The sequence below is a fragment of the Chinchilla lanigera genome, unplaced genomic scaffold (genome assembly GCF_000276665.1).
Source record: "Chinchilla lanigera isolate Chin_1 unplaced genomic scaffold, ChiLan1.0 scaffold00001, whole genome shotgun sequence".
In the NCBI taxonomy this organism is placed as follows: Eukaryota; Metazoa; Chordata; class Mammalia; order Rodentia; family Chinchillidae; genus Chinchilla; species Chinchilla lanigera.
Genome location: NW_004955402.1, coordinates 7,532,380 through 7,545,869, shown reverse-complemented (window position 1 = coordinate 7,545,869; position 13,490 = coordinate 7,532,380). Strand labels below are relative to the sequence as shown.

General features: G+C 53.7%; 1 protein-coding gene across 1 annotated transcript in view; it reads left to right on the top strand.

Annotated features, from left to right (window-relative positions):
- Smchd1 (structural maintenance of chromosomes flexible hinge domain containing 1) overlaps nt 1-1,605 on the top strand; it is a 116,927-nt gene extending 115,322 nt beyond the window's left edge. Inside the window, exon 48 of the mRNA XM_005373146.1 lies at nt 728-1,605. Coding sequence (XP_005373203.1) covers nt 728-755 — 28 coding nt within the window. The 3' untranslated portion in view covers nt 756-1,605. The remainder of the gene's footprint in view (nt 1-727) is intronic.
- The last annotated feature ends 11,885 nt before the right edge of the window (nt 1,606-13,490 follow it).

The window sequence follows — 13,490 nt, the reverse complement described above, 5'->3', positions numbered from 1 at the left end:
AATTCATGCTAGGCGTGGTGGCGCTCGCCTGTAATCCCAGCACTCAAGAGGCTGAGGCAGGAGGTTTGTTGCAAGTTCAAGACCAGCCTGAACTGCTTAGGGAGACCCTGCCTCAAAAAGACAGAAAAAAAAAATTTGGTTCTTTCTAATTTCATTCAAAGGAAGGAGGAAAGGCAGTAAGATCCGTAGACTTTGGGTCTGAGGTCATCCGCTCCAGACCCCTTCCATTGCAGGTGTGTGCAAGTGCGTCCCACGCAGTCACTGCTGCTCTTTCTTGCACGCCTGTGATAAGGAAATGCCTGCAAATAAGGTGTTTTTGTTTTTGTTTTGCAGTACCAGGGATGGAACTCAGGACCTTGCATTTGCTAGGTGGGCACTTGTGCCGCTGAGCTATATCCCCAGCCCCTAAATAAGGGTCCAGTCAGTCATTTACATTGCAAGTCCCGCTTGGTAGAACACAGTTAGGCACCCAGGGCTGTTGAAGAGATTTAGCAAAGGGGAGCTTGGCTTCATAAAACTCACTGCATTCTCTTTTCTCCACTTTTTTTTGCTCTCGGGAGTGGAACTCATGACCTCAGGCTTGCCAGGCAAGCACTTGTGCCGCTGAGCTATATCCCTGGCCCTCTTTTCTCCACCTTGACCAGGGTTGTAACTCAGACAGACCCGTAAGAGGTGACCGTGAGGCTGCCCTCACTAAAAGTGCCTTGCCCCTGCATCTCTTTTTCAGAAGACCGAAAGGTGACTTAGCAAACTGAGTGCTTCTGGACACCGACCGAGTGTCTGGCGGGAGCTGTGAGCTGCGCGGATGCAGGCGGGCCTGGAGGCAGCTCCCCGGAGGACTCAGGACAGTGCGGAGCAGCTGCACCGGCCCCGGGCCCGGCCCTTGGGCTCTCATCTTCAGGGGCTCCACGGAAAGGCGCTCGTGGAGCTGCCATGCCGCCGTGAGTGGCCCTGAAGGAAGCATATGTATTATTTTTCAGTATAATTGTATGTTAGAAACATTTCTTAAAACTTTTTATTACTTTTGTGTGAGTTTATTTAACAAAGATGTTGGTTCTTTTGTGTGAGGAAAGTTCTAGAGACTAGATATTTAATGTAAATAGGTGAAGACATTCAGTGAAGAATCAGGATGAAAAGCGGGGAAGAGCACAGGTGCCTGGGAGTGCGATGGGAAGACAGAGGACCTGCACTGGGGAGACGACGCGTGACAGGTCGCACTGCGGATCTCAGAGATTCATCCTGTGTATAATACAATACAGCAGCATCAATTTTTATAAGTATCGTCTGACTTTATTAATACTAGATTATATAGTCTCAGGTTTAATTCTACATTTACATTATTTTGTAATTTTTTATTACTATTTTTAAGAGATTAAAGGAAACTCACATTAATGCAATAAGAGTTTGGTAGAAAGTTGTCGCAGAAACGTCTGGACCGTGTGTTCGTTCAAGTTCCTGTGCGTTGGTGCGCGTCTGTACGGTCAGGACTGCCAGCCCTTGTGTAAGGAGCCCTTTGGTTCAGCTTTGTGTCCCAGGAATACATGTTCTTTAACCCTTTCTGAAAACACGGCTAGGTTAATAAACGGGATTGTTTCTTGTACGTGAGCAGATGAGTGTTGTTCTTTGGTTACAGCCTCGGTGGGCTGTAACCAGTGATCACGGGGGGAACGCATCCTGAGAGCGAGCTCCTGCAGAGCGGTGCCGCTGGAGAAGCAAAGCGGCCAGGGCGGGCAGCGGGGCGGCCGCGGCGCTGGGCCTGGCGCTGTGCTCGGGGAGATGGAAAGGTCGGGCAGTCACTTCGTAGGTTGCGCTTGGAAGCGTGTTTAATCCACATGAAAAAGATTACGTGGGAGTAGATAGATTTTATAGTTCATATGCAGAAGGAGCTGTCTCCAGTCCAAGACGTCAAGACTATCTAAAAACAAGCTGTCTTTTATAATTTTTAAATTTCTGTAAGAAACGTGTTTGACAAACGTCAATTTTTATTTGAAAGGATTAATGCCTAGCATTGAACCTGTGTCTACAAATTTTTTCATCTGCATAACAGTGGAAAAGAAGTCATTCTGTCAACAAAATAATAATTTAGTATTTATGCCCATCTTTGTGCAGTTTTTTCCCCCACCCTCTGAAAATTACTTTGCCAGGTACAGTGACACACACCTGTAGTCCCAGCGTTCAAGAGGCCAAGAACGGAGATCATTTGAAGCCAGGAGTTCAAGACCAACCTAGATAAATGGTCAAGGCCTTGTTTTCAAAGAAAAATTGTTTTAAATTAACATGGTGGCCGGGCGAGGTAGCGCATGCCTGTAATCCCAGCACTCGGGAGGCTGAGGCAGGAGGATCGTTGGGAGCTCAAGGCCAGCGTGAACCCTGTCATAGTGCAACCCTGCCTCAAAAAGACAAAAAAAAATGGTAAGCCAGGTATGGTGGCACACACCTGTACTCAAGGCCAGCCTGAACTACAAAGTGAGACCCTGACTCAGAAACGTACGTTGGGCTGGGATGTGGCTTAGTAGTAGATCACTTGCCTCGTGTGTGCAAGGCCCAGTTCTGTGCCCAGCACCGCAAAAGAAAATACGAATGGGGTGCACATCTGTCATCCTGTCACTCTGAAAGGCTGAGGCAGGAGGATCCCAAGTTCCAGCCTATCCAGGACAACCCACTGATTTAGTGAAATACAGTTTGCAACTAAAATAAGGCTTGGAGGGCTAGGCATGGTGGCACACGCCTGTAATCCCAGCACTCGGGAGGCTGAGGCAGCAGGATCGTTGCAAGTTCAAGACCAGCCTGGCCTACAAAGTGATCTCAAGCCCAGCCTGAACTGCACAGTGAGTCGAAAAGAGAAAAGAAAAAAGCTGGAGATGTAGCTCAGTGCACAGGCCCTAGGTCCAACCCAGTGCCACAGAAAAATAAAATTTAAAAATCACATTAACGGTTCTCAATCACACAAAAGTTTTTCCTGTATTTCCAGGTTTTTTGGAAGGTCTTTCTCAACATATTGAAAGCATTACCGTTTTCTACATTTGATCAAATGTTGATGTCCATGTTAGACCACAAGGACTGGGGGGTAGGCCTGGAACTCACTGTGTAGCCCAGGCTGGCCTTGAACTCAGTGGTCCTCCTGTCTCAGCCTCCCGAGTGCTGGGATTACAGATGTGCCACCACAACCAGCATATTTTTGGGGGGACGTTTTTCTTTACTTTTTTTTTTTTTTTTCTTTTGGTTTTTCTCCGGTACCGGGGACTGAACTCACGACCTTGCGCTTGCCAGGCAGGCGCTCTGCCGCTGAGCTAAATCCCCAGCCCTTTCTTTACTATTAAAGTTGAAAAATTTTCCATGATTCATTTCTAGGTTTCTACTGTACAAGAGTGTAACTGGCAAAAACATGCCTCGACCATTCATCCTGTTTCATGTGATGTAACCTGAAGTGTATCACCAGTGACAAAAAAGGCAGCCTGGTATTTTTCTTACGAGGAAAAGTGATACCCTGCAGGTGTTTGTGGTGATGGCCTTTGGCTCATTGTACTCATCAGTTTCCACGTACACATTCGGCACTGTCCATAGTAAAAATAATCTACTGTCCTCAGTCTTTGTTTCTGTATGGGAATTTTTAAATTCTAAATACTAATATTTGTGATCCATACAGCATTGCAGATTATCTTAAACAAAATCAGTTCTTAATAATTGTTGAACATTAATGCCAAGCTGGACGTGGTGGCACACACCTGTAATCCCAGCCGTTGGAAGGCTGAGGCAGGAGGATCACCTCGAGTTCAGGGCCAGCCTTGAACATGGTGAGACCTTGTCTCAAAAAAAATAAGTTGTTGTTGAAATATAAATGCCAAGGAAGATAAATTTTGGTTTGGTTTGGTGTTTGGTAGCGCTGGGGATTTAGCCTAAGGCTTTCATGCCAAGCCGCAGCCTCCCTGGCCTTTTTTGAGACAGGATCTCAAGTTGCTGGGTTCAAACTTGGAATCCTCCTCCATCAGCCTTCCAGAGTGCTGGGGTTCCAGGTGTGCACCACCACACCGGCTGTGTTCTGAATTGTTTTTATACTTTTAGCTCCATGATTTAGTTACTTACATAGATGGGACTAATTTCCATCTATGCAAGTCACGTGATACTTGTTAGTAAAACAGTTGATTGTCTCATTTTTATAGTGCTACTGTTAAAAAGTATACAAATCAGTATGTCATATCAGTATAATAATAATAATAATATACATAATAATATATAATAATATCCACAGATGCAGAACAGACATTTAAGAAAATGCATTCCCTTTCATTAAACAGTTTCTCAGCCTTGTGAAGGGCACCTGCGGAAACCCCACGCTGGTGCCTCACTTCCTGGTGGGGCGCTAAACACCTTCCCTGGACCGTCAGAAGTGAGACGACCGCTGCTTCATTTGTAGGACGCGTTGCACAGGAGGGTCCAGCCAGGGCCTCAACCCCAGCAAGGAAGAAGTGGAACCACGTGTGCTTTCATACGACACGGCCTTTTGCATAGAAAACCTTAAGCCAGCCACCACTGAAACTTAGAATTAACAAATGGGCTTATCAAGGTAGCAGGATACAAGATAAATATACAAAAATCAGTTACATTTCTGTATGATTCCGTGAAAATCTAAAGTGAAATTAATAGCATCAAAAAGAATAAAATACTTATGAGCACAAGGAGTGCAAAAATCTTACACTCTGATAACACTTTTGGTGGGAATTAAAGAGTAAATGAACAGACATCTCATGATGGTGAGCTGGAAGAGTTAATGTTAAGATGGCAGCGCTGCACAGACACCTCCAGACCCCAGTGCAGCTGTCAGCAGGGTCTTGTACATGTGAAGAGCTGGCTTTGCATGTCCTGTGACCCTACAGCGAGCAGAATACCCAGAATTCCAAGGTGCGGGGCAGGAGAACTCACATCTCCCAGTTTCAGAACTTACAAGAAAGCAACATAATGCAGACAGTGATGCTGGTGCGCACACACACACAGAGGCATGGAAGTAAACGAGAATCGAGAGCTGGAACATAAACGATTGACTATGCCGAGACTTGGGGAAGTCAGTCTTCAACAAATGCTGCTGAAACATCAAATTAACCACATGGGTAATTAACTTGGATCCTTACACCGTGAACAAAAATTAAGCCCAAATTGACCAAAGACCTAAGTAAAAAGGACACAAACTACACTAGAAGGAAATAGACTAAATCTTTGTGCCTTCAGGTTTGACACAGGACTCCTTGGTGTGACACTAGAGGTCTGAGCAACAAAAAAACGGACAAGTTGGGCTTCCAGCAGAATGGTCACATTTTCTGATTTGAAGAAAGGAGAAAGCTAACCAGCATAATGAGGTAAAATATTTGCAAGTCATATATCTCAAGATTTATCGCTGGAATACATAAAGGACCCTTACCACTCAAAAATTTAAGGATAGCCAAAAGATATTCAGTCTTTTCCCCAAAGGAGACAGAAATGTCCAGTTGCACCAGAAAGCGTGCGGCATCGTTTGCCATCTGGAAAATGCCGATCAGAACCCCAGTGAGCTGCTCTGTGCTACCCACGGGGCGGCTGTGACAAAAAGTCCAGCCGTCGGAAGTGCTGGCCGGAATGTGCAGTAACAGCCTTCGCCTCCTGCTGGCGGGGGTGTGAAGCAGTTTGACCATTTTGGAAAAAATCTGGCAGTTTCTAAAGTAACTAAACATACGACCCAGCAATTCAGTTCCTGGGTGTACACCTGAGAGACATGAAAACATGTCCTCATGGAGATGTAAGCGTGAGTGTTCATAGGAACGCTACTCACAATAGTCCAAAAGTGGAAACAACCCATGTCCATCAATGTGCAGATAATAGAATGCTACTTAGCCATAAAAAGGAATGGTGTTCTGAAACGTGTTACAAACATGGGCGAACCTCGAACAAAATCATACAGAGTCAAAGAAGCCAGTAACAAAGGACTACATGTGGTCCACTCTTGAAAATTTAGGGAAATCTATCAGAAAGCAGAGCTGGGCATCATGGAGGGGGCCTAAAATCCCAGCATTGGGAAGCTGAGGCAGGAGGATTGCAAATTTTGACCCCAGCCTGGGCAACTTAGTGACTTAGCAGAATCTGTATCAAAAATGAAAGTGCTAGGGATGTAGCTCAGTGCAAAAGCCTTTGGCTTTGCCTCCAGTACTGCAAAACATAAAAAATAAGAAAGGTTGCTTAGCGTGGGGAAAGAGGGTTTGGAGGGTGACAGCCAAAGAATGCAGTAGTACGGGTGGAATTCTGTCCGCCCCGAAAATATGCTCTGCTGAAACTCTACCCCCACTACCTCGATGGATGGTGTCTGGAAAGAGGGCGTTGAGGAGGCGATCAAGTTAAAATGAGGGCGTCGGGCGGGCTCTGGCCTGGTGTGACTGGGGTGTGACCCAAGGGACGTCGGCACAGACAGGGAAGGCAGCGTGCAGCCCAAGGTGGAACCAAGCCTGGCACAAGAGGACGACGGAGCCAGGAGAGGCGTGCGGGTCCTCGGAGGGGCACCTCCCACATTCCAGGGGCACTTGCCGCTTTTGATCCTTTATGGGGGCAACTCTTCAGAAACTAACACAGGTGGTGACAGAGGCCGAAGAGCTGCTGCTTAGCTGAGCAGGGTGGCGCTGCCTGTAACACTAGCACTCGGGAGGCTGAGGCAGGAGGATTGCTGTGTTTGACATCTTGTCTCAAGAAAAAAGAAAAAGTCAACCTAGTCAAGGATGAGGAAAATCACAAGGTGGGTACAGTGGCTGCAGCTGTAACCCCAGCTACTCAGGAGACCGAGGCAGGAGGGTTGTGAGTTTGAGGCATGCTAGCGAGCTTGGTAAGACTCAGTCTCAAAAGAAACAATTACATTTACTCAGGACTAATTAGCATTATGATCTGGGAAAGCATCGATTGAAGCAGCATTGCAAATGGGCTCTGAGGTTTCTCAGAGCAGCACCGATAGCTGTAGGCTTCGAGGCTACCTTGCTGCTTAATGTGGACCCAGGACGGGGAGGGGGGCCCCCTGCTGGGATTATAGCCGCCACCATGCCCAGGATAGTTTTCTTTTGTGAGATACTGGGGCTTGAAGCCAGTGCCTTTGCACTAAGCTACTTGCCCAGCACTTTTTATTTTTTATTTTGAGACAGGGTCTCACTAAGTTGCCCAGGCTGAGCTCAAACCTGTGATCCTCCTGCCTCAGCCTCCCAGAGTGCTGGGACTACAAGCGTGCACTACCACACCCACGCCCTGCCCTTTTTAAAACCTCTACTCCTCCGAGATAATTTGAAAGGCTATTTGCCTAAGGTCCTATCCATTAATTCTCCAGCGTTTGCCACCTCTCAGGTGTCTGGTACTGACTCGCTGGTGCCCGCAGGAGGGAGGTGCAGGGAACGGGCGGGGGTGGGACAGGTGGCCCCGCCACGCCTCGGAGCTGGCATTGAGCCGGGCAGAGCGCTTCCGAGCTGCGACGCCAAGGACGCGTGGGAGCTGGGCTGCAGGCTCACAGGCTGGGGTGGTCCTGCGGACGGGGGCGGAGGGGCACGGGCCCTGCTCGGCAAACCTGTGCTGGCAACCTGTGAAGATTCCGCCTTACCCTAACCTTACCCAGTCTGAGTGGGCGTTAAACAGGCGCGGCCTTAAACAAGCACTGTCTGTCCTAGCCCCGGCTGGACTCGAACTCACGCTGATCCTCCTGCCTCGGCCTCTCCCAGTGCTGGGGTCGCACGCGCGGCCACCAGCCCGCTCTCTGTCGGGGCGGGGGCAGTTTTGCACGGCCACCTCGACAGGGCCTGGCAGGGACGTTGTGCAGAGACAGCGCCTTCCAGGCCGAGGGCTCCGGGTAGGGTGTGGGACTGAGAGGGCAGGGGAGAGAGCGGCTGTCCTGGCTGGGGCCAGTTCGGGCAGACTGATCCTCTCTGGGTTCAATGGCCTTTTCTCCCTTTTCTTTGAGTCAGGGTCTCGCTTCGTTGCCCAGGCTGACCTTGAGCTGCTAGGCTCAAGCAACCCTCCTGCCTCAGCCCCCGAGTGGGAGGGACTACTGCAGCCAAGCTGCCTGCCTTCCCCAGCTGCGGCGCTCCAGTTCAGGCGGGAGGCTCCGCTTATTCGCGCTTATTTCCTGCAGCGTGAGGCCAGGGCAGACCACACTCAGCTGGTTCCAGCCGGACATGGCGGGAGTGATCAGTACTGACTGTGCTCGGTCTCCTGGGGGAGCCCACGGTGAGCACCAACCTGCACTGGGTCTCCAAGGGCCCCTGGCAGTGTGGGAGGGAGAGGGCGATGCAGGCCCGGTGCTCCGCGACCGAGCTCTGCCTGCAGCCCCCGCTCCTGGATGCCCCGCAACGCCGCCCAGAGACCCGGAGCGGCTCAGAGCGGCCGAGCCCTCCCACCTGAGCCCGAGTGGCGGTGGGAGCCTGGGAGCCTGTGAGGCTGAGGCAGGAGGAGCTCAGGGAATTCGAGGCCAGCCCGGCTGCATAACAAGATCCTGACTCAGAAAAACAGAGAGGGAGGGAGGATGGGAGAGACGCACAGTGCTAATGATTTTCCTCTCTGGCATGGGAGCCGCCCACAGTGACCCACCCGCCCCACTGCGGAAGCCGGGCCAGGGCCTGGGCAGTGCGGCCGCGGCCCTTCTGAGCTCGGCCTGAGGGCGGCTCCACACTGCAGGTCCCGCCTTGGCATTGGCCGGGCCGCAGGCTGAGTTTTCTGGCCGGCCTGGGCTGGAGGGGCTGAAAATAGCCCTTCCCCGGGGACGAGGCAGGAAGGTCTCTGGCTCCAGCCCCAGTGGCAGGAGCAGGAGGCCACGCCCTGAAGATGTCCTGAGGCAGCTAGCAGGCCCGGGAAGGCTTCGCAGACTCTGACTTACTCAGCTCACTTATACCTGGGGCCCTCTGAGAGGCTGAGGCAGAGGGGTCTGAAATTGGAGCCCAGCCTGGTCCATTTAGTGACTTGGGGAGATGCTGTTTCCAAAAGTAAAACACAATTTCAGAAGGACAACGAGCCACGTTCCCAGCAGCACGGCCAGGGGTGGCTAAACCTTGGGCGGCCTCTCTGTCGCTCAGCAGGGGGGAGGACAGGGCGGTGTGCACACCCAGTGGAGTACTACTGTGCCGTGAAGAGGGTGAGTACGAGTGGTGCGTGGGAGATGGGTGTGCCTTGAGACTGGACCCTGAGATAAACCAGACCCACGAGCTTGAATGCCGCGACTAGAGAACAAAATAGAAGCTAGATAACGGGCAGGAGATGGCGCTTCTCCAACAGGAAGGGGCGGAGGTGTCAGGAGCCCTGGTGTCAGGCGCCTCCCCGCCTGAGCTCTGCCCGCCTGGCACTTCTGCCCGCGCGCCCGAGTCGGCCCCTCCTCAGCCTCCGTCCCACAGGGATCTGGACAGAGGGCCTCGGGCGCAGCCCTGTCCCCTACTGTTGTCACCGGCTGCGTGGAGCCAATCCATGGCAGTTCCTCTCAGGGCTGGCCAGAGTCACAAACTCCACCGCCTGAGCCGAGTGTGGTGGTGCAGGCCTGGAATCCCAGCACTGGGGAGGCTGAGGCAGGAGGATCACTGTGAGTTCGAGGCCAGCCTGGGCTACAGAGTGAGACCCTGTATCAAATAAACAAAGCAAAACACCCCCATCGCCTGGAAGAAGAGGTGACTGGAGGAGTCAAACCTCAGGTCAAACCCCAGCCCACCCTAAACCCTGAAGTTTAAAACCTTCAGCACCAGCCAGGCGTGGTGGTGCACTTCTGGAATCCCAGCACCCAGGAAGGAGGCTGAGGCAGGAGGACTGCTGTGAGTTCAAGACCAGCCTGGGCTATGTAGTGAGACCCTGTGAGACTCCAAAAAGACAAGCGAAAGCGCAAACCCTCAGTACCTGGCCCTGCCTGCGAGCTCCCCGCCCCGCCCCCCGCTACCTGCCCGCCGGGTGGGGCTTGTCGCCCCTCCTGGACACCCCACGGGCCGATGCCGCTGGGCCGCTGGGGCGTCTGCTCAGCCCCGTGGGGACCAGAGAGGCCCTGGGGACGGAGCCCCGCGGGGGACATGAGACTCTGAGGAAGCCTGGGGTCTGAGTGCTGCGCGTTTCCTCCGCAGCCTGTGCCAGCCCTGTAGATGGCACCCCGAAAGCTGGAGATGTCAGCGGTGATGTTTTGCTCATAAGGCCCTTCGTGTCACACAAGGAAATGTTTAAGAACTCGACTGTACTAGCCGGGCGTGGTGGCGCAGGCCTGGAATCCCAGCTCTGGGGAGGCTGAGGCGGGAGGGTTGATGTGAGTTCGAGGCCAGCCTCGCTACCCAGCAAGACTCTGTCTCCAAAAACACCCAGACCAAACCCAAAACTATAACAGAGTCATTTTAGCACACGAAAGTCTGCACGAGCACAGAGCCCGCAGACCCGCACCTCGCCCGGCTGTGCGCCCCTCCCGAGGGAAGGGGGAGCCCTGGAGCCCGGCCCTTCCTGTTTCTCCAGGAGCCCTGGCACCGCTTTGCCCTCGCACGGCCCCTGCGAGAGTGCAGCCCCAGGGCAGCCGGGAAACGCAACACTCTGTTTGGATGTTTCCGAAAGTGAGGGGCGAGCTCGGGAGCGAGAAGACCAAGATTGTTTCTCTCCTGGCTGCCGTCTCTCTGGGCAGGAAACTCACGCGGTGTTTCCATCAGCCAAGAGATAATGAGGACTTTTATCTGCCTGGAACAGATACTTTTTTTTTTTAATTAAAAAAAGTGTTCTAAGATGTCAGTGGGACTTGGGCTGCGGCCGCACTGGGCCGCTCTCACGGCTGCGCACTGCGTAAATGTGCTGCTGCCCGGCGCACAGAGTGGGGGAAGGCGCCCGCCGCCGGTCTCTCAGCTTGGGGTGAGTTTCACAGCGCAGTGCAGTAAAATGCCTCAGTATTTTTAAGTGATTAAATCTGAGCGGCTCAAGCCCAGGAAAGCCCATTCAAATATCCAGCTTGAGCCAGGTGCCCTGGTAGACGGCTGTGGTTTTAGCTCCTCAGGAGGCTGAGGCAGGTGGATGCCACATGTTCAAGGCCAGCCTGGGCTATGTAGTGACTTCAAGGCCAGCCCGGACTACATAGCAAGACCCTGTCTCCAAAAAACAAACAAACAAAAAAACCAATTCATAATGAAAGACTGAGAAGTCACCAACTGCACAGGGCCGCCCCACAAGCAGGGAAGAGCCGCCCCGCAGCACGGCGCCGCCTTCTGGCGCTGTCTGGGCGGTGACCGGCCATCCTGACCCTCAGCCCCGAGACGCCACTCTCTTGTGAACCAGATCCGGGCTTCTGAAGATGAAAGGAGGCCCTAAATATGAACGCGTCACCGGATCTACACCAGGACGGACCTCGGCCGCCGGGGACATGGGGACATCGCGTGCCCTGGCTTCAGATGAGAAGGAGGCCTGGCGCTGGCCCCGCCGTCTCTCGGGAGACTTCTCCTTCTCATTTTACAGCGGGACCGAGGTGGCGCCCAACGCCCCCCGCAACGCCAGGCCCGGGCTCTGCCGCTGAGCGCCCCAGCCCCGCCTACACCCCCTTCTTCTTTGACCTTGAGTCAGGGTCTCTAAGGTGCCCAGGCTGGGCTCCAGCTTGCATCCTCCTGCCTCGGCCTCCCGGTGTGCTGGGAACCCAGGCAGGTGCCCCGTAGCTGACTTTCACACCTGGCCTGCTGTCCCCGCCGCTGTCCACACACTCGCCCCCTAGCCCAGTCCCCCAGTCACACAGCCCAGCACGGCCCACACCCTTGGGCACATGCCTGACACCCAGGTGTGACCCAGATGAGTCACAGTTAATGAACTCGGAGGCCGAGTCAGGAGCATCATCTGCTGTTAGTCCATGCGTGGGGGATTCCACATCAGAGGTGCAGCAACCAGAGGAACAGATGAGCCCAGCCAGGCCTGGTGGCGCCTGTCATCCCAGCACTCGGGAGGCTGAGGCAGGAGGATCGCATCCATAGTGAGACCCCCCCCATCTCAAAACACCCCACCATTACTTCTTTAATGCCGGCCAAAACAAACCGCTCCTCTTTAGAAACGTGTCCAGGGGCTGTGCTGCAGCGCAGGTGCTGAGCACCAGGGAGGCCTGGGTTTGGCCTCCAGACACCCGCTGCCCCACGAGGACGCTGAGGGGCTGGCACTGAGCGGGGACCACACCCTGCGTGCTCCAAAGCAAGGACAGCCTCTACTGTGGGTCCAGAAAGATCACCAGCTGGCTGAGTTCGGGTTCTGTTTTCATTTTTATGTTTAGTTTTTGAGACAGGGTCCTGCTGGGTAGCCCAGGTTGGCCTCGAACTCCTGGCAATCCTCCTGCCTCAGCCTCCGGAGTGCTGGGCTCACAGACCTGTGCCACTGAGCCGGCTTTCAAGAAAGATGATTTAAATAATGGCCCCAGGGTGGGGAGGCAGTGGGGGGGGCACTGCCCCAGCAGGTGCACGGCCCGAAGATCCCAGACAGCACCAGGTCCTCCTGCGTCCGCCGAGGTCGGCGCCGGCCCGAGCTGCTTCTCTTTCCAGCGGGAACAGGGACGGCAGCTCAGCGGCCGCTGCACAGGGCCACCCGGCGCCCTTGCTCCCCGGCCGCGCCCAGGGGACCCTCGCCAGCCTCGGGCTGTGATTCTGCTTGACGCCGGCCCCATGGCTGAGCCACCCACCCCGGTGCATCTGACACACGCGGGGGCCCGGCAGTGTCCCGCTTCCCGGGTGGCACCGCACCCCTAGAAATGTGTCTGCAGCGAGATGTGCTGGAGCTGCGCAGTCCGGCCTGGTGTGGGGGAGGCCTGCGCCCCCCACCGCAGAGATGGGAGAATGGAGCAGACCCGGGCTGCAGGGGCGTTCTCTTCTCTTCTCTCTTCTCTTTCCCCCTTTTATTTTGTCTTTTTGAGACCGGGTCTCACTTTGCAGCCCAGGCTGGTCTAGAACTTGCACCGATCCTCCCGCCTCAGCCTTCCGAGTGCTGGGATTACAGGCCTGGGTCTGTAATGCTTGGGTTTTTTTTTTTTTTTTTTTAGTATTGGGGACTGAACAAATCTGTTTTATTTTTTATTTTAAGACACGATCTAAGTTCCTAAATTGACTAGGCTGAGCGTGAGCTTTGGATCCTCCTGCCTCAACCTCCCCGAGTGCTGGGACTACAGGCCTGGGCCAGCACTCCGTTACTGCCCTCGCCGCAGTCTCGGCCCGCACCTGATGCCCCGGGAGGGGAGTGCGGAGCCTGGTGACGTCTTCCAGGGGTCGCAGGGGGATACTGAGTCCCGCCTTACCAGCATCTGCTTCAGACAGCGCCTGCTCCACGCAGGGACAGTGACGATGGCCCGAATTTCCCATCTGCACCTGGCCAGGCGAACACGCTCCAGCCTGGCAGTCCAGCTCTCGGGAGGCTGAGGCAGGAGGATCGCCGCGAGTTCAAGGGCAGCTGGGCTACACAGCGAGACCCAGCCTCAAAAATCCAAAGTCAGGGGTAAGAAAAGCAAAAGGAGAACAGAAGTCCAAAAGCGAGGCGCGGGCGGG